The sequence below is a fragment of the Nuphar pumila genome, chromosome 3 (assembly GCF_984573655.1).
Source record: "Nuphar pumila chromosome 3, dmNupPumi1.hap1.1, whole genome shotgun sequence".
Taxonomy (NCBI): domain Eukaryota; kingdom Viridiplantae; phylum Streptophyta; class Magnoliopsida; order Nymphaeales; family Nymphaeaceae; genus Nuphar; species Nuphar pumila.
In genome coordinates, this window is record NC_143251.1 from 127,171,779 (window position 1) to 127,194,305 (window position 22,527).

Below are 22,527 nucleotides of genomic sequence, written 5' to 3' on the forward strand. Positions count from 1 at the left end.
GTTTTGCATTCTATTACGATTTTGGGGGTTGAACCAACAGTTGTTACCTTTGATGTGACCACGTTTGTTGCACCGGTAGCATGTGGGAACACTCTTTGAAAGGCCGACAGTGAAATTTGGTATAGGCAGCAACCCACGCCCACCCTGGATTTGTGCTTCTCTGCCTCTGCCATGCCCCTCTATAGGAGGGATCTCCTCGTGCACGATCAGCAGTCATGCCTGTGACAAGAACATTATGCGTAGATGATTGCCCTGTTGAAGCATCTGACATACTTTTTCAAAGACATCTCGTACTGGAACAGTTTAGCACGTAAATCCTCAAAATTGGGCAACATAGGCAAGCACAATAAAGAAGTGATAAGAACATGAAACTCTGATCCTAGGGCACTCAGCGTCTGCTGCACTTTTTCTTTATCTGACACTGGATAACCGACAATTGTTAATTGATCTGTGATGCTTTTGACTTGATTTAAAAATTCAATAATGGTCATCGACCCCTTTTTTAAAAGTTGAAATTCACGCTTGAGAAATAACACCTTAGCCTCTGATATTTGAGAGTAGGTCTGAGCTAGAGTCTCCTACAATACTTTAGTTGTGCAATCATCAGGAATAGAGACTAATACTTCTTGTGATAATATGGAAGTGATGTACGCGACGAGGGCTTGATCGTGCTTCATCCAAGCAACAAATGCAGGGTTGTGAACGATGTTTGGCAATCCTCCTTCCTCTTTTGCTTCTTGTGTGATAAACTCTGGAGGCGCTAGAGTTGAGCCATCCAAGTGACCTGAAAGATCTTGACTTCGAATGAAAGGAGTAATCTGTCTTTTCCAAGTTAGATAGTTGTTTGTATTTAGTTTTTCAGAAACTAGTTGCCCCAAGAAATTGGAAGAAAGACTAGAGTTGGTAGAAGTATCCATTTACAGACCTTGGAAACTTTATATTTGAAGTTAAGAGGAATTAAGAACAAGAACAATGACTTTGAAGAAAAATCTGAAATTGAATCAATGAAGCAAGATCGACATGACCGATTTTAGATTGACAATAGGACCAGAATAAAGAAGAAAACGTGAGATAACCTACACATCATAGTCAGCGGGTGAAGGAGAACAGAGATTCAGTTGTTGATTGTAGGGCTTAGTCAGAAGAAAAATAGAAGATTTAAAAGACGCAGAGACATAAAACTTATTTTAGTGTTAAAAGGAAAGACAGAGAATGACAGATATTTTTTTATAGCTGCAGCAGATCTGAAGAAAGGAGAACGACAGCTAACGACAGCTTATCTGAATTTTATTTCAGATCTGTTGAAGACACACAGCAGATCTGAATGCGATTTAGATCTGCGATATGAATGGTAAACTTTTAGTAGACGAAGATAGAAGAAGAAGGAGAAGTTGTCAGGAGACAGATCGTGACCTATCGAAAAGAAACAGGAAGAAGAAGAGAGAAATGTGACCTGTTGACGGCAAGGAGAAGATGACTTTTCACGTCACTGAGGAAGACTTTTTTTTTATGCCCAAAAGTTCCACTGCTCTGATACCATGATAAAACTGCTAATTAGTTGACGTGCTCTATTAAAGAAATCAAGAAAGAGTAAGGAGAAAGAATAGAGCCTTCTTGGGAATCGACAGCCTCTATTTTCTTTTCTTAATGGTTGCGATAATCCATCATTAGACTTAATAGGGTTACAATTCTTTTTACATGGATGAAAGCACCCTGTATTAGTAATAAATATTACATTAGAATATAAAACACATGAATGGTTGTGGATGATATGGATCCTCTATTGGATCCATATTCTAATAAATATAGAAGTTCAATTGAGTCTTCCATACCCAAATGTGTAAATCCATCCAGCTGAATCAAACGTGTATTATCTGCGTACACAAGGCAAACGTCACGCTCCACCTGCGAGCCTAACACACAACTGGTAGGAATCTTTGGCTTATCCACGTTCACTTAGCTAACTGAACAATAACCTTACACTTCTGCTTACCATCGACAAGATAACACATACCACCTTACCAACATCTTGATTTTGTACTCGGTCAACAACACTTCAGCTGTGTAAATTTGCGTAACCAGGATAAACCATCGTTGTCCTATTCAGTGTTCCACTCACTGAACAACAAGGTCACCGTGAATTTTTCTGCTATAATGCCAATTTGTCACGAGCATAGAATTTTTCGCAAAACCGCGATGCACCAGACTGCCTAGTCAAGCCAGCCTAACGGCTAAAAGCTGCACACCAACACTTTTCCATGTACCGAATCATTTTATTGGCCCTGCGGACCACCTCGTGCGCAGTTGCCTAACGAAAGTTGATCAAGCACATCTCCAAATGCGTATTTTATATGGTTCATGTCACTTCGTGCATAGTCGTCCCATACCAACTATCACTTCCGAAAATGGCACAAGCTTGCTTTAGCATTGTGTGCCATGGAGTGTATTGCAACTCCATGTGCACGCTACAACAAAACCTCCCCACTGAAGAAACAAGATCTTGTGGCCCCCAGTCTGAAGACCAATTGATGATTGAACACCATAACGAAGAGCACCACCCAGACTCATTCGTCGGCGCCTAGGCATTCACTCGCCTAGCCTCGAGTCACCATACTCGGTTGGAATCACCTAAGGTGATCCCTGGGAGAATTAGCCCTAATCCACGTGCACCCCCGTGCGTCCAAACGCTACGCATAAAAAATTCCTCCAAGTCGAGAGGTCCTTAACCAAATCTCCAAAGGCAACATCCTTTGATTCGCAGGTACTGCTTAACCAAACAATGCTCCACGTCCGTGCCGCCACACACTGATGCACTAACGACAATATTGTTGCCTAGCGTGTGTCATGCTATCACCGCACGTCACCGATCAAGCCAACGCATACTGCACGTTCCTACGCTCGATACATTTTCCACTCAGTAGAGTTCCGCACTGCACATGCCCCATTCTCAAGGCTCGGTCTGGAACATCTATAATATATCTGCAAAATATTTGCTCATCCTACCATGGTAGTTATGAAAAATTTGAAAAGAAGGTTGAACTTGTGGTATAAAGCATTGAAGCAAAAGTCAAGGAGCAATTAAGGTGAATATAAATTCAGCAAGTGCCTGGAAAATTCATAGGCTAGGAGTAGCATATACACCAGAGACATTCAACCTATAGATCAGTCCAACTAAATCTGAAAAACAACAAAATATGCAAGATATCTGGAAATATAAACCAGCAATGGAAGACATTCCCAGGCAGGTAGATGAACATAAATAATCTCTGGTAGGTAGTTAGTCTCTAAAATAGTAGAAAACAAGCAAGTGCTTGTTTCTCATCAATAATAATTGGAATTATCTTAAAAGTAATTTGGATTAAAAAATTATATACATGTTAAGAAATGGTTGCAGGAATCACATTCACATGTTTATGAAAATTTTCAAGCTAAATGCAGTATCACTTGCTTACCTTTTGACGATATGAAAAGTGGACCGCTCTTAAAAACCTGCACAGGAACAAAAAGAAGGCAATCATAAAGAGAGAATTGCCCTCATCTAATCTCAACAATAAACAGCTATATGTTGCTAACAAGATAAGTTGGTAGACATGTAACACAGAAACAATGAGTAGAATAGAAGAACTGATATGCATAGCAACCATGGAATTTTGACAATTCAACAACTGAAAGATGATAGCTTAAAACATGTGCCACAAATGGCATGACAATAATAACAAATATACATAAGCACTAAGGGCGCACTTGGGTCAAGCAGTTACCCTGTGCAGTTCATCTCTTTCTGTATGTTTTTGAAAAAATGACATAGAGATCTAAAATTTTTAGTGGTGCTTATTGTCCTCAACTGCCAATATGAGTTGTGTATGGGTATGTTTCTCGTGAATAGGAATTATTCCACACAGGCATGCATGCATGTGCACAAACACACACACACGCACATCTTCTACAGAATTGTACAATACTATCTAGTTAGAAATCACTGCAAGCTTTGTCATGTCAATCTGACTCCATAGATGGATTCACCACAGTGTGTTAGGAATTGCATTTTGGATTATGTCATTCCAATCAACAAGTTTCCTCAATCATAAAATTTGTGTGTGTTTGTGTGTGTGTGTGTGTAAAAGCTTCAATGGATAGGAAAGGATCTGATGTAGCCTCTTTGACCAGAGAACATGATGAAAGGCTCTTTCCTCTCCTAGAACCTAATGGTCAAGCATTGATGGTTGTCTCTTGTTGGTTGTGAATGCAGTGAAAAGATCCAAAGATAATGAATAATGAGAAAATTCATTTATTAGTAGTTTGTGCTGCATAACCAGAAAAATACGGGAAGTGAAAGGAAGGACAACCAATTGACCTTGGAACAAGAAAAAACTCATATCAGGAAAGTCCCTGCCTACATCCCACTGCCCTAGTGGATTGGTTACCCAATTTCTATCCTCACCAGTTCATCATTCATTTTGGTCTATAGACAGGAAAGAAGATGTATTTGTTTCAAGTACATTTTTAGTATTCCTTGTTATTTTGGTAAAATGTGATGGACCATGAACACATCCTTGTTTTTTTTCATTTTTGTTATTGTTATTTAATATGTAACCCCTTTGTTCTTCCTTGTTCTTTTGAGAATTAAGAATGTGTCGTTTTCCCTTCTTTCTGCTCTTCGCAGCAGTTCCAATTCATTCTGAGGTGCACGCAACCTACAGTAGCCTCGGCTGCCACCGGCTCGTATTCTTGGCTCGAACTTATCATGTTATAAAAATCTTAATGTCCCAAATTGTATATTTTTACACTTTGGTGAATCAAGATGATTAGCCTGGTGCTAGGCTTTTGAGTCAGCTCGAGTGCACAACCTAATCGTCTATGCTCCCAAAAGATAAAACAAAGTGCAAGAATTTGAATATGACATTTTAGCAAGTTGAGGCTTTGTGCCTACTGCTTGAGATGTCAAAGATTGGTAGGATGTAAGACAGAGCAAGGGAAATAGGAACAAGAGGGTGGGGACAAGCGAAACAGTGGGAGAAATGGGACAAGGAAGCGAGGTGAGGAAGGGAGGGGGTGAGAGAGAGAGAGAGCATGTGCCCCTTAGGGGGGTTCAATCTCTGGATCCAATTCCAAATTTAGCATGGTTTACATAGGAGATGTAAGCTCCTTCAATATAGACTTACTTAAATTGGATTCCAAGCAACCCTCTAGCATAAACATAGATCCCCTAAATATAAGCTTAAGTTGCTTAACTAAACATGGCTGTAGCCAGATAAGGCTGCACAAACTTCCAACAGCTATTTGGGGTCTCCTAGGTGCTTGTATAATGCACACATGTCCAACCCCCTAGCACCAAATATAATACATGCCCCTTGAGGCTCCCAAAGTGTATGGACTTGGCAACTAAGAGAGCAACATTCTGCCATCATACCTTTCTGTAGGTTGGATCTTTATCCAGACTAAATCCAATCACAAGCTACTTGACCAATCCAATTACAAACATATACCAGATCAAATACAACACCCAAACATGATTACAAATTGGATCCTGTATCCAAATCGATTGCAAAATGGATCTCAAATACGATCCAAATCCCACTTGAAATCCTTTTTTTCCAAATTGCCCCTAAACCTATCTTGAACTCTAATGACTTTGCCTTAACTAGATCTTGGTTGTCACTCCACATTGCTTTAGATGGATCCTAGTCGTCGCTGCACATCACCTTGTTGCTGTTGTCCTCTTCTCAAGTAGATCCTCATAGACTTGCTGCTTTGAGGGGCACCGAAGACTCAATCCCAACCCGCATTCTGCTGATCCATGCCCCACTGAATCCAACAACGACAAGATTCCTCACTTTTACATAAAGAATCCCCATATTCAATTCAACCCCCTAAGGTCAAGATCGTGCTTTTACAAAATGAATCCCTTCAATCCTGCATTACAAAAAGGATCCTATTATCTGATTCAAGTCCTAGTTACACCCCCTAAATCCAAGCTGAGTTCTAGATCCTCCACAATCCTCCTAGCTCGATCTGCTTCTGTTATGACTAGGGTGTAGCAGATTGATTGATTTATAGATTGACAGATAGAGGAACTAAAGTCTAGATTTTGAGGTGACGATTAGACTAATTTTCACAGACGAACACACACACACACACACACACACACACACACACACACACACACACACACACAATGGTCATATCAGATAGTTGTTTAGAATCATAAATCAATATCTTTGCATGGGTCCATATCAAACTTCCCAATTCAAATAGCGTAGACCATTTCAATGCGCATAACAAGTTTAACATGGTAGGCGCTTTTATATACAGTTTTTCTAATGGAATGATTGCAAAAGATTGAAGGAAGATTTTCAAAGCTTATTGTGAATGTTGATTTGTAAATATGTTACACGAGGGCCCGCATTCACAGCCGCATGGCAGGAATTTGATTACCATTTCATGGATGAGTCATCATATCACCCATTCCAAGTACACGCAGTGAGATTATCAACCTAACTTCTAGCTTGCTAAATGTAAGGCATCAATCTTTTTAGAATCTAAGCCAAAATAGAGGCCAAAAAATGCCATAAATTGAAATTTTTCTAGTTTTTATGTTGTAAATTGAACACCCTGAATGAAGAGGCGAAACTTCTAAGAACTGTATTTTGCAGTCAAGGGTTGTTCAACATTATGAACCAACTTCCAAGCCACATGAAGTCTCGAAATTTTGACGGATACTTGAAGGCCTCTTTAGCCGTGCAGGTGCTTTCTCGGTGCAAACTAACGGAAAAATAAGGTAAAATGAGAATAAAGAGAATGCATCCGATAGAAAAGGGAATCCCTGTCCTTTCATCTAGAGAATAGATATGATTGCCTCTTCGAATGGGTAAAATCACTATAAAGTATGAATCTCCCGCACTATCTGCGCAAGTCTATCAACCATTATTGACAAAACAAGCAAAACAAAATCAAAAAGACTTCATATACCAAAAACGTAGACAAAGAAAGCCTACATGAAACCAGAAATCGTCATTCCACGACCGACATTTCAAAGTTACGCAGTAGTCTCACAGATTCCCAAAGAAAAGAGTGAAGTAAACATTAAAAAAAAAAATCAAACACAAAGGACCCAAAACAATCTATCACATAACGCAAACGGAAACACAAATTGCCGTCCGAATAAAACTCACTCAATAACATAAAGGGAAAAGAAAGGAATTAGGGATACGAACGAGCTGTACCGTGTTCGTCCTTCTAGCTCGAGGGCGCTCAAGTGCGGCCAAGGAACCAGACATTTCCTCCGAGACATACGTCGCCGGCTAAACCCTACTGCTCCCTCCTCTGCGCGATCATCCACACCCGAAAAAAGAGCAGCCAGAGACCGAGCGGTCTCTCCGGCGACTAATCCGGCCCATTTCGCCGGAAATTTCCCCTGGCGAACCGATCCGGCGACGCTACGTTCTCTAGGCAGAAGAATCGAAAACAGGAAAAGAAGAAGAACCGATCGGAGGAGAGAGAGTGGGCGCTGCCCCTCTTACTAATAATGGCAACCCCTCACCTCACTTTCAAATGGGTGCTAGGAACGTGAAATTTTTTTCTTGTTTTCTTTTCTTTTTAAAGTCTATAATAAAGCTCTCTTCTGCTGCAGAACCAATTGACGTCACATTTTGAGTCCAACCTTGCTTAAGGTCTTGAACCACCTAACATTAAGCTTTAATTAGTTATAGGATTTTCCCAATTCCCAACCGCCTCTTTCACCTTTTTCTCATATCCAACATCCGAAGCAGCAATATGAGACCAATCTATTCTCTCAACTGGTTAACGAGCTGGTGTTCAAGCTTGGCTCATTATTGAGGTAAGCCAAGCTGAGTTCAAGCTCACTATGATCTCGAAATAAATGAGTTCTGGCTGGCTTCTTACAGTAAAAAAAATACATTGGTTTAGAGGAGAGGCAGAGCTTGAAATTTTTGCTCGGGGTGGGCACAAGTGCACACTAAAAAGGAAAAATAATTTATACGACGATAAATTATACTAACAAGTGCGAAAATATATGAGAAACTGCATAGTGTCATATTCACAATTATGAAACTTGGTTGAAACTAAACAATATATTTTTAGTAATAAAAATTTTATTTAAGAATTGCATAGTATCGTAATAACATGCTTGTATACTTTAATTTTCAACTTTGTTTTTATTTAGAGACTAAAAAAAGTACCTTCTACTAAACTTAACTTTCGATCTTCAAATACATTCAGCGAAACCTAACAAAACAACACAAACATTCTACAAATAAATAGTCAATTAATTAGTTAATTTCTAAAAAAATTACAAGAATATCATAAATATTTTATAAATAATTTAAAAAAATACAAGTCACTTAGAACAAAAGGCAAATAATTTTAATAAATTATATTTTCTTCACCAATTTATCTTTATTATAAGGTCAACAAATGAAAACACCAATCTAATAAACAAAGAAAATAAAATTAATAAAAAATTCAAATATAATGATATGTTAAAAAAATCAAACAGTTACTCTAATAAATAGTTGTTACAATTAGTCTTGATGATTTTTTATATTTTAAAAACTATTTATAATTGACTCATTTTTAATGATGTCAAATATGTCATTCTCGATGTAGGTAACCAAAACATTACTTACCTATTCATCTCTCATTCGTGTACCCAATAGAGACTTTAACACCTTAAAATTATAATTTTAACTAAAGTCAACTATTAAAAAAGAAAAACACATGACATCATAAAAGTATAAACCAAAATTCATGTCATTTAAACAAATACAAAATTAAAACCCTAATTCTTACATCATCAATTATGCATTTATGTTATTTAAGCATAAAAATATAAAAATACCTAAATTAAATACACATGGCTTTGGTTTAGGGTTGTCAAAATATATGATAGAGAGGGTTTTCTAAAGAAAACCCCTTTTAGAATTCGATTTTCCCAAAATTGGGTTTAAGGCCCGATTTAAACTTTTGTTAAAGAAATAAAAAAAGAATTTATGCAAAAAAATTATGTTGAACTTAATAACAATGGGCTGATTTTGATTTCTCCTACAAGAAATTGATTCGCCCTCAAAAGCAGCTGAATTCTTGAATGAAAAATGAAAAAAAAACTATGTATACATGCTATCGTTTTTGTCAAAAATAAAATTGATAATTTTTAAAAAATACATGTAATGTCTATTTATTTTTCTGCAAATTTTAGTTATGAATCGACTCTTGGATCACATTTTTTTGATGAAAAAACATGATTTTGTGAGCCAGAAAAAACTAGTACCTTAGTTGCCATTGATTTTGGGTCACCGAAAAGACCTGTATACAGGTTAGATTACATCTACGGTGTTATATGTGAGAAAAAAACCCCAAAAAGATATTTTTGAGAGGTCAGAACCAAAAGGTAAGAAGGAAGAGCACATTACTCATATATATATATATATATATATAGAGAGAGAGAGAGAGATTTTGTTGAGTTGGTGGTAATGCATTCCTTTGCATTCACGATAATTAATGCGTGAGAATGCAGCAGTATATTTCGCGCTGGTTCTTTATATGGTGGCATTTTGTTGACGCTCATATTATTGTTTCTGTGGACCACAAAAGGCCTCCCTTTACTCCGATGAAAGCCTGTCCTGCTTGTTTCGTTCCTATCACTCACTCTTTATCTGGTCTGTCAAATTTACGGATATTCCTCATGAGTGTGACTCTACCAATACAAGTATTCCAACCAAACTCAGTGATCGGACGAGTACTGTTAATTCAGATCGGATAAATCCAAGTTCCAACAGCAATACTGTAAAAAGACCCAATTCAAACGGGTTTGCTAATATTCTTTCAAGGGGTTTGAAAATTAATATTTTTTAAAAAATTTAAATGACGCATGCCATCTGATGGTAAAAAGTTGCCAGTTCAATAAATGAGTCTTTTTTTGTTTTTTATATTTACACGAAGAAACCAAATCATAGACCTAGCAGGGCTGGCTCTGCCGGACGTACTTACGATCACTGTCCTGGCAAGTGAGCTTACCCCTTGCTCCCATGAGCCGCCTGCCCAAGGAGTGACATCCATGATATTTGAACCTAGACCGACTGCCTAACAGCCTAAGCCCCAACCCCACTGGGGCAAATGAGTGTGTGTTTAGGCACAGCATCCCGAGGGTGCACTACTCTCCCTGTGCCTTTAGACATACTTTATTAATTACAAGTCTAGTAGTTAGCGTTTGGCATTTAATGATGGTGTCATTTATGTACAATATTATTTTGAATACTTGTTAGTTGGCACCCAACTTTGTCCCATCATAACATAATAATGTAAAAACTTGCGTTGCAAGTAGCACCTAACAAAATGTCTCAAATCTCTTCCCCCAATACCGGATCGGGCCATGTCCAAGAACATATGGACTCCATGGCTCATGGACAAGCTGCCTTAGTTTTAAGTGTCAGTGTCGTTGGAAATTGTCGAAAACCGATACGAGACTGATATGAATTGGCTTATTTTCAGATAAATCTTGAAAATGGTCAATTTTAGTTATTTTAATAGCCTTAAATATTTTATGACAAGTGTTATTTTGTGGTTAAATGTTGACCGAATCAGTTTGATTCAGCACCGAATCGGAATTGCCCGATTCTCTGAACAGATTTGATTCAGGGTCCGAGACAATTCTATCCAGGGGTTAGTAGAAGCCTAGCAACGCATTTGGAACAACTATATTCGGTCCTAACTTTTTATGGATCCAGGACCCTGTCTAATTGAATCCTGCCTGTCCATATATCCAGACTGTCTTACCACTTTATTTTGCTTTTTTTCACATTGCACCGAGCAATTTGAGATTGAATAATAGGAAAAATTAATGGTCTCTTGATAAAATAAGTTTGTTTTTTGCCAAAAAAAAATTCTTATATTTATATGCTAAAATGAGTTTGTTTTTGCCAATATTTTTTTTTCAAGTGAAATTAACGATTTAAAAGGCTTGCCACCACGATTGATAAAACCATAATAGGCTTGTTTCCTCAGCGAGATTTGTAATGAAAAGGTGATGGGATATCCTCATAAAAGCGTGTGGATCTTACACTGCATTGAGGAGTAAGAAACCTGGCCAGGTTGGTAGGGCTGTGCATACGTACGTGCCGAACTCAAGCCGAGCCTATGCTTGATGAGCTTCTCATGTTTAAACAGATGGTTGTTTGAGCTTGGTTCGAGCTCAACCCAAGGTTGAACAAGGCTGTTCAAGCTCGCACGGCCCAGGTCGACCTCGAGGCATGCTCGGCTAGGCTCGAGCTACATAATTAAAAAAAAATGTGTATCCTCAGCCTGGCACACCCCTTGTGCAAGAAAACAGCATCCTATACTTTGGGGTAGGACATATTTTTTCTTTATATGTATAACAAAACAATGTATATGTATTATGTGGTATGTTTACGAGCTTAATTGGGTTAGTTGGCCTTAATCAAGCTCGTTAATATCCCTATTAAGCTCAGCTCATTACATTATCGGACCAGCCCGGATCAAGCCCGAGATGATTTCGGGTTTACCCGATCCGTTGTGCACCCCTACACGTTGGTACTTGAGTCTATATATACTTCTATTCAATACGTCTAGTGCTTCGAGAGTATAGTGACCACCTAAAACCAAAATATGGAAAAGAGTAAAGAAGCTTCCATTGTTTCAATTTTCGAGCTTGCACGGGGGTTGGCAAAACCAAAGTCCTACCAATTGGCACAATTTTATTATGCCTTACACTACAATTTCAGGCACTACGAGAAATGTGCCTTCAAGTCACACAGACACGGATTCGATACGACCAGGTCACTTAACTCATGGCTTGCCTGGTAGGCCCTACGAGGGCTAGAGCACACTCACCCAAAGGTTTACTATCAGGGAGGAAAGCCTATTAGTGATTTTTTTTTCAGTTTTGTTTTTTGATATTTACACGGAGAAACCCCTCAGGATCAGAGACCTAGCCGTGCTGGCTTTGCCTGCGTACTTATGATCACTGTCCCGACAACATAAAACTTGTGATCTCTTTCCTAAGCAGATTCTCGGTATCCCATGTGGTAAGCGAGGTCCTGTGCCAAGCTGAAGGCCCAGGTTCGAATCCCTCTGCCATATGGGCCTTAAGAGATATCTGGTAGGGCTATGCCTAACCCCCAGCTTGACTATCAAAAAAAAAATCTCGGTTATTGAAAAATAAATTAAAATTAACAAAAACACATAAAAATTAATAAAATATGACGAACATTGTAAAAGAGAATAACACATAAACAAAGCCATAGGCATTATGGCTGCACTCATCCTCGTGTGTTATATCGTGCATCTAGACATGTCACTTTTTTAATACCTTCTTGTGACAGTTTTTCTATTAAAATTGCCCTCGAATGCATGGGGCCTACACTATCTTATCAGGTAGTTTAATTTCTAATGGATCTAATCAGGTAGATTTTGGTCACCTGAGGAAGCGCCGGGGGAATTTATCATGTGAAAGAAGTGAGAAATTTACTCAGGAAAACCTTTTCTAATTGGGCGATCAAAAGGGCCCTAAGAGATTGAAAAAGAAAAACTCTTTTGAAGGGAAATTGATGAAAAAAGCAAATTAAAAGGAAAATAATTTTTCGAGCTTCTGCACCACCTTGAGAAAATATCGCAACGATGGTTCAGTCTAAAACCAAAATTATCAATATTGGTTCAAATCGGCCGATTCAAATTGAACTGGCACCTCACCAATTTAATGGAAATTTGACCTGAAATTGAACTTTTTTTCATATCTTGTGATAATTACATTGGTATTTCTTTATTATTCTATTTTTTAAAGTATTAAATGGGGTTTTGACATTTTATTGAACAGATCAAGCCATCATTTAATTACTTCATTTCTTTATTTTCCTTTCTCAAATAACTTTCCTGATTTTTTATTTTCAGATTCTTCATGATTTTTTATTTTTTTTAAATAAGCATTTTAAATTGACTAATCGTTCAGAACGATTCGATTCGATTCGATTCGATCTGATTTAAACAGTTTTTCTGGATATTTTTGAAAAAATGATCTGATTTAGAAACCGCTTCAGAGAGAGGAGACATAGGGCTGAAGAGAGAACCGAAAATGGATCTTTCGAGTATAATCCTACATAATCCCAAATGTTAGCAGTTTCAATTCCAATACTTAGACCAAATAATACAATTCAAGCAAAAGTTCCTGGATTCATGGAGATATTGAGCAACATATAAGTTATGATGCTTGCATATCCATCATTTAAGTCTCCAACAATTATTCTAATAATTACAGGTCCCATTTTATGGATGAATATGCAAGCAACAGTCTAAACCTATTGAATCGTCTATAGGTTTGTGGTGTGTCGTGCAAGAAGTCATTGTCCTAGCGTGCCAAACCGATACCAAAGGGTAAGTTTCTTTTGTAGTAATCTTGAAACCATTTGCTAACAAACAATAAAACTAAGGGTTTTAGCACACATATGCCAAACAGTGGAGTTTGGCAACAAAAATTTTTTAATAGCACAAAAGAAAGAAAGGGTTCCTTGCCTAACAAAAAGCAAATGGTTGATGAAGTTGCCCATAATAACTATGTGGAAAACAACCAATTAAAGGATATGAACACTACAAGAAAATAGGTTATTAGCGATGAAATAATTATGTCGCTAGTTAGCGACGGATTAACGAGCGAAACACATCCATCGCTATAATAAATGAAATTTACGAAAATAGCGATGGAATATATCCCGTCGCTAATTAGCGACGTATTTTGCGAGGGAATATTTTGTCCTCACGGACGCACCATTTAGCGATGTCGTTTGCGACGGAAAATCTTTTGTCGCTAATTAGCGACAAAATTGACGACGAAATATATTTTGTCGCCATTTACGTGTTTTGATTTACGGCGGCTTAGCGACGAAATTAATCTGTCGCTAATTGTCGCATAACCCTAATCCCAACCCTCTTTTTCTTTTCTTCTTTCGCTGCTCCCTCTCCCTCCCACCGCGCTCTCCCTCCCGCCGCCCTATCCATCCCGTTGGCCTCTCTCTGGCCCCCACCGTTCGCCGACTGTCGATCTCCGTCGGCTTTTCGCCATCGCCCGGAGACAGGTAATTTCTAAAATTCCGGCAGGGGGTCGACCCCCTGCTGTTCCGGCAGGGGTCGACCCCCTACGTTTCGGTAGGTCATTGGGTATTGGGCTTCTTAAGGCCTATACAAGATGTTTTCATTTGCCTCATTTTTTTTTCTTTGTGGTGACTTCATTTTAAAACAATGTTTTTTGCAGATTTCTCAACGGAACCTGTTTGTGCTCAGCCACCTGTTGTAAGTAAGTGACAAAAACAATGCAAATCGGGTAAATACCCGTGGTGAGTAAGTGATGCAATCGCATCACATGTTATTTAATTTATTAGATGTAACACTTTATTATTCACACACTCACTTAGTTGTTGATATCTAGGGTTGCTTTATTGGAGTTCGTAGATCATGCTGAGCATGATTTTAATGTATGAATATAGAAGTGTTCTTATTTTTGGAGTACGAATTTCATGCTAGGCATGGTAGTAGTTAGTGGAATATTGAAGTGTGTTTGCTGCAGGTACATGTTTGACATTTATTTGATATGAATGATTACAATGTATTGCAATGTTTGATGTAATTGTATCCATGCTTGCATGTAGTTACTTTCAATTTGATTATGTCTTCCATGTGAAATTGTATAATGAAAGCATGCTTCAAATGAATATATTGTGTCATTAATAGTTTGCACATGAAAATATTAAGTTATCAATGCATGCATCATAATTCTTGTTATTGTATGACATCATATATTGCATGATAAATTTGATATTTTCTTCATCATACATTCTGATGGTTCTCTTTTAACTGGTTAGGTTATTATTCGTAACATCATACAAAAATGACTACAAACCGTAAATGGATGTACCGTAGGATAGTGGATAATGAGTTATCGCATGAATATATGGATGATGTTGAAAATTTTATAGAATTTGCAACGACAAGTGTCAGTACAGTGGATCCCATAAGTCGGATTAGGTGTCCCTGCAAGATTTGTAAGAATAATCGATTTGTAGAATCTCATGGCGTTAGACATCACCTATACAGGAAGGGTTTTGTGAGTGATTATCAGAATTGGACGTTTCATGAAGAAGAATTTAGAAACAATTTTGATGCACGGATGAATATGGTGCACGATAATCCATATATGGATTTGATATTTGATGTCGCAGAAACATAACTGGGTTCTGCTATGAGTTCTAGTGGTGTAAGAACTGTCGTAGATGAAGAATCACCAAACGATGCAGCTAGTAGATTTTATGATTTACTTAGAGATGCTTATGAGCCACTTTGAAACGGTTGCGAGAGTCACACTATCTTGTTTGTAGTTCTTCAACTAATGAATTTAAAGTCAGAGTATAATTTGAGTCAATCATGTTTTGACCATTTGTGCATGATTGTGAAGAGTATGTTGCCCCAAGATGAGAAATTGTCGCAAAATTTCTATCGTGCGAAAGTTATGGTCAACGCTCTAGGTATGGGGTATAAAATGATTGATGCTTGTCCAAATCACTGCATGTTGTATTTTAAGGATCAGAAAAACAAAATATCATGCCCGTCATGTGGGCATCCTCGGTTCAAGCCAAAGACAAGAGACAATGGTAGCACGAGAACAAATGAAGTTTCATATAAGTCGCTCTGCTACTTTTCTATCACTCCTAGATTACAACGATTGTATATGTCTTCAAGGACAACTAAACACATAAGATGGCATGCAAATAAAGTTTGACACGTTGAAAACAAGATCAGGCACCTTGTTGACGCTGAAGCTTGGAAGCACTTTGATCGTACTCATCAGAACTTTGCGATGGAAGTGCGAAATGTTAGACTCAGTCTATATACAGATGAATTTAATCCATTTGGGGGTAAATCAACTTCATACTCATGTTGGCCAGTATTTGTAACTCCATACAACCTTCCACCAAGCTTGTGTATGAAACATCCAAATCTTTTCTTGTCTCTGTTGATCCTTGGTCCGACCTCACCTGGCCAAAATCTTGATGTATATTTAAGGTCATTGATTGATGAACTAAAAGTACTGTGGGATGACAGTGTTACCACATATGATGCCCACAAAAAACAAAATTTCAATGTGAAGGTCGTTGTTCTATGGACAATCAGTGACTTCCCTGCATATGGTATGCTATCTGGTTGGAGCACACATGGGAGGTTGGCATGTCCGTACTGCATGGAGGATTCCAAAGCTTTTAGATTGACGCATCGAAAAAAGCCTTGCTGGTTTGAGTGCCATCGTCGATTTCTACCCAGCGATCATCCGTTCTGACGACAAAAGAATGTGTTTAGAGCAAACACAACAGAAATGGAAGGTTCATCCACAAGATTGTCTGTCATAGATATTCTAAGAAAATTGTGATACTTTTCAGATGTATTAACAGATGCCAGCAGTCCAACACCCTTCCGTGGATTTGGGAAGGATCATAATTGGACAAAAAAATCTATTTTTGGGGAACTACCATATTGGCCGACCCTATTGATACGACATAATTTGGATGTGATACATATGGACAAAAATGTGTTTGATAATGTGTTCAATATAGTAATGAATGTTAAAGGGAAAACGAAGGATAATCCGAAAGCCCGTATGGATTTAAAAGTAATATGTAAAAGACCAGAATTGAAACTCAAAGAGTATAATGGTAAAATACTAAAACCTAAGGCAAAGTACGTGCTTAGACCTGATCAAATAAAGCATGTATGTCAATGGTTGAGACAATTGAGATTTTCAGATGGATATGTCTCTAACATTGCTCGGGCTGTGAAGATTGACGATGGACAGTTATATGGGTTGAAGAGTCATGATTGTCATGTCATTATGCAATGATTGATACCCCTAACATTTCATGATATGTTAAACAAACCTATATGGGGGGTATTGTTTGAGTTGAGTGGATTTTTTAGAACATTGTGTGCATCGAAAGTCGTAGTATTTGATGTAAATAATCTCGATGACTTTGTCATCACCACTGTTTGTCTGCTAGAAAAGATTTTTCCGCCATCATTTTTCGATGTTATGGAACATTTGATTATACATTTGCCATATAAACTAAGGGTTGGTGTCCCTGTGCAATATCGATGGATGTACCCATTTGAAAGGTATATGTTTTTTTATATTTGTCTCTTTAATGACAGATATTTTAAATTTGAAATGTATATTTTTGCCAGATGCATGTTTGACCTCAAAAAAAGGTTCGTAATAAAGAAAGAGTAGAAGGCTCTATTTGTGAGGCATACACTTTAGAAGAGATTTCAAATTTCTCATCTATGTACTTTGAACCTCACGTTACATATGCCCTCCTCGTAACGATGATAGAGAACAAGTAACTGTAGCTGATAAGCTGTCGATATTTCAACCACTTGGGCATGCATTTGGTAGTTGCCGATCAAGGCTCTTGACAGATCGGGAGCCGGACACAACACGCATCTATATTCTTTTTAATTGCTCAGCGATCGACCCATACATCGAGTAAGTATATGTAGATGCAACACAAATATAAATCCTTTTATGTTCTATACGTGCATACATGGTTCAGTAATATAAGTATTTGTGGTTTGCAGACGATTTGATTTGGACTTGCGAAGAGAAGTTTCATATCTCACTAATGCAAAAGTACAAAAAGAACATGAAACTAAGTTTGTGGAGTAGTTGAAACAGTTGGTAAGGACGCTAACATAAATTTTGTACTTGTAAACAACACTAAGTTACTTAATTGGTCGTGATCACAATCATTGTTTATGTCTGTGCGTAGGTCCGCCATGGTGTGCTAAAGATCAAAGAATATGTGATTTAGAAAATGGTTTGACCAAAGTTGTGCAATGCTACAACGAATACATTGTAAATGGTTATTGATTTCATACAAAAGATTACGGTATAAACAAATCAACGATGAATAGTGGCGTGTGTGTCAAGGGTAGCAGCTACGGTGAAAATGAACATGATTACTATGGTGTTATAGAGGAAATAATGAAGTTGACTTACTTAGGCATAAATAATAGGGTAACTTTATTCAAGTGTCATTGGTTTGATCCAACTACAATAAGACTTGACAAAGCTTCAGGCATTGTGGAGGTGAATCATAAATCAAGGTTTGGAACATATGAACCATTCATATTAGCCTCGCAAGCTCAACAAGTTTATTATACTTCATATTTGAGTATAAAAAAGTCAGATAGAAATGAATGGTGGGCAGTTTGCAAGGTGAAGTCTTAACTATACCCTGAATATGATCAGTTATAGGAAGACAAGTTAGTTGAAGACAGTGATTACTATCAATCAGATGATATCTATGACTTTTCTTATGGTCACGATGTTGCGCATGATATGCATGTCATATCTCAATTATTCGATGACACATGCATGAAAGAATGTGATCCAAATGATATACCAAGTGGATGGGTAAACAATGAAGAAGAAGAAGAATATGAAAGTCAAACAAGTGACGAGAAAGAATTCTCAAGCTAGTGAACAAAATCTTGTAATACAAACCTTTATTTGAATGCATTGCAATACTTGATGTGAATGATTTGAAGGTATTGTAATACTTGATGCGAATAAATGAGTTGTATTGCAATACTTGATGTGAATGATTTGAATTATTTGAATGTATTGTAATACTTGATACAAATGATTTGAATGCATTGCAATACTTGATGTGAATGATTTGAATGTATTATAATACTTGATGTGAATGAATAAGTTGTATTGTAATACTTCATGTGAATGATTTGAATTATTTGAATGTATTGTAATACTTGATGTGAATGATTTGAATGCATTGCAATACTTGATGTGAATGATTTGAATGCATTGCAATACTTCATGTGAATGACTTGAATGTATTGTAATACTTGATGTGAATGACTTGAATGTATTGTAATACTTGATGTGAATGACTTGAACGTATTGTAATACTTGATGTGAATGATTTGAATTATTTGAATGTATTGTAATACTTGATGCAAATGATTTGAATGCATTGTAATACTTGATGTGAATGATTTGAATGCATTACAATACTTGATGTGAATGACTTGAATGTATTGTAATACTTGATGTGAATGACTTGAATGTATTGTAATACTTGATGTGAATGATTTAAATGTATTGTAATACTTGATGTGAATGACTTGAATGTATTGTAATACTTGATGTGAATGATTTAAATTATTTGAATGTATTGTAATACTTGATGCAAATGATTTGAATGCATTGCAATACTTGATGTGAATGATTTGAATGCATTGCAATACTTGATGTGAATGACTTGAATGTTTTGTAATACTTGATGTGAATGACTTGAATGTATTGTAATACTTGATGTGAATGACTTGAATGTATTGTAATACTTGATGCGAATGAATGAGTTGTATTGTACTTGATGTGAATGATTTGAATATATTGTAATACTTGATGCAAATTATTTGAATGTATTCTATGACATTTGTTATTTGTTAGAATATGGTTCGTGGATGTTACAATGGTCGTTCATCCAGTAGTAGCCCAGGCCCAACCTTCATCTTCACGGGCTCCTGTGATAGGTATATCATTTAACTAATTGAATGCTTGATTAGTTGAAATGCACATTCTGAGAATTTCTAACGTATTTTTTTACAGATGATGTTTCGCCTGTACACGACCCACCTACACCAGTTGATCACACAAGTCAGGAGCCAACACAGGATACAATGTCTTCTCAGTCTGGCACAAGAAGACTAATTCGAATAGTGTATATCGATAATCGACCGTAAGTATTTCATTTTCAACTATTACATATCTTATAAATATTTTATATTGATATTTACTGTGTACCAATTCATATACAACATGGGGTTTGAGCCTCAAGAAGTAGTATGCGAGATTAGGAATTCACTTCTTCAACATCTACCAGGACCAGTCGCTCAATGGAAAGAGTATTCACAAGAGGTGATAGACAGATTGTGGTCCTCATTCACGGTATATAGTTGTTTATCATAGTTGATGTGTTTCATATTTAATTTTTTTTTATAATCATGTCTACTAACTTTTTGAAAATATATATAGGCTTTGAATCGCTTTGCGACTACGGTGGAGGAACATAATGCAAGGAAGGCGTGGCAGAGGGTTGATGCCAATCGATTTGCAGACATGCTGCACAATATGAAGACTACAACAAAAAAAGCATCTGGCGGAATAGATGATTCACTACAGTGGAAGGGCCATGGCCCTATTACTATCAGGAGAGATTATTGGGATGGAATGTGCGACAAGTGGGCGGGGGATGCATTTTAAAATCGCTCTGCGAAGGCTGCACAAAATCGAGCGAAAATGCCCGAAGCCCATCTACACACAGGAGGATCTAAGACTTTTGGGAGCCACCTGAATTAAATGGTAACTCATAAATATATAATATTAATTTTATAAGTATTGTTGCAAACTTGTTTACTAAATCTTTTATCATTTAACTTCATAGGAAGCAGAAAAAGGAGGCATTGTACTATATAAGGATGTGTTTATTGAAACACATAAACAGAAGACCACGGGAGACTTCGTATCAGAGAAGGCGAGAACGACAACGATATGTATTTATTCTATTAATAATCATTGCAATATGCAAGTTATCATAATGTTATTATTAATTATTAATGCATACTTTAAACATTATTTTGTAAGAGGTATATAAGCAACATATGATAGAGCGATATGACGATGACGCTACTCAGCATCCATCATTTGATCTTGCAGCATGAGTGACTGCAGCAGGTAAACCCAAAAAGGGTCGTGTATTCGGGTTTGAGAGTAATATGAACACTTCACCTGTTATTGCTTCTTCCAGTTACGACTCACAGACTTCTTCCGTCGACATAAGCTCCAAGCAGCATCCTATTCTTTTCGGTGATGATGTACGCCAGATCGTTAAGGACATAATGCGTGACTACTTTCATGAAACCGTCGCTGACGTTCTCCGAGCTGAGTTCAACATTTTTTTGCTGAACAGGGAAACTTCGATTGCAGGTCCCTCTCAGGTATGAAAGTTTCATACAATATATTGCATTTCGTTAGATTTCATGTAACTTTGATTGCCTTAACATATTCAGTTTTTTTTACTGCCTTAGAGCACATATGAGCATGGTAGAATCACATATAAAGTTTTTCTGACTTTCTTAGAACACATATGAGCATGCTAGAATCACATATACAACTTTTTGCCTGCCTTAAATCATATATGAGCATGGTAGAATCACATATAGAGTTTTTCTGACTGCCTTAGAACACATATAAGCATGCTATAATCACATATTCAGTTTTTTGATTGCCTTAGAACACATATGAGCATGATCGAATCACATATATAACTTTTTGCCTGCCTTAGAGCACATATGAACATAGTAGAATCACATATAGAGTTTTTTGTCTGCCTTAGAGCACATATGAGCATGCTATAATCACATATAAAGTTTTTTGCCTGCCTTAGAGCACATATGAGCATGATAGAATCACATATAAAGTTTTTTTTACTGACACATATGAGCATGCTATAATCACATATTCAGTTTTTTGACTGCCTTAAAACACATATGAGCATGCTAGAATCACATATAGAGTTTTTCTACTGCCTTAGAACACATATCATTCATGATAGAATCACATATAAAGTTTTTTGTTTTACCTGCCTTAGAGTACATATGAGCATGATAGAATCACATATAGAGTTTTTATGACTGCCTTAGAACACATATGAGCATGTTATAATCACATATTCAATTTTTTGACTGCCTTAGAACACATATGAGCATGATCGAATCACATATATAGTTTTTTGCCTACCTTAGAGCACATATGAGCATGGTAGAATCACATATAGAGTTTTTCTGGCTGCTTTAGAACACATATGAGCATGATATAATCACATATAGAGTTTTTTTACTGCCTTAGAACACATATCATTCATGATAGAATCACATATAGAGTTTTTTGCCTGCTTTAGAGCACATATGAGCATGATATAATCACATATAGAGTTTTTTTACTGCCTTAGAACAAATATGAGCACATGGTAGAATTACATATAGTGTATAATTTATTTCAATATATTTTGTTTATCAATACTGATTATTCTTTTCTTGTGTAGGTTGCTAGCGATAATCAACGTAGCGGAGCTGAAGGGACAAATCAAGGCAATGAACAAGAAGACACACAAAATCTTGGTGATGATTAGATTAATGTGTTGAATTTGTTCTATTTTTTTTTGTTTCGAAAATGTAATTATTGAATTGTAAATAATTAAACTTGTTAATTTTAAAGTGGAACGATTAATTGTTTTAGTTTCCTTTTATATGAAATTTTATGTGTACTTTATTTTTTATTTACAGGAAATATAAATTATACAGGAAATATAAATTGTAGCGTTTTCGATATTTAATTTTCAAATAAATTTTTTTTATTTTTTTTCTTGTTTGCGACGG

At 36.8% G+C, this 22,527-nt stretch overlaps 1 protein-coding gene across 3 annotated transcripts in view; it reads right to left on the reverse strand.

The window, feature by feature from the left end:
- The window catches only part of LOC149843695 (rho GTPase-activating protein 7-like), a 71,999-nt gene extending 64,449 nt beyond the window's left edge, over positions 1-7,550 (reverse strand). For all 3 annotated transcript variants that reach the window (XM_090000025.1, XM_090000024.1, XM_090000023.1), the window contains exons 1-2: positions 7,224-7,550; positions 3,453-3,489 (exon numbers count right to left, since the gene is read on the reverse strand). In XM_090000025.1, the coding sequence (XP_089856151.1) occupies positions 3,453-3,489; positions 7,224-7,277 (91 nt within the window). In that variant the 5' untranslated portion in view covers positions 7,278-7,550. The remainder of the gene's footprint in view (positions 1-3,452; positions 3,490-7,223) is intronic.
- Positions 7,551-22,527: the final 14,977 nt, after the last annotated feature.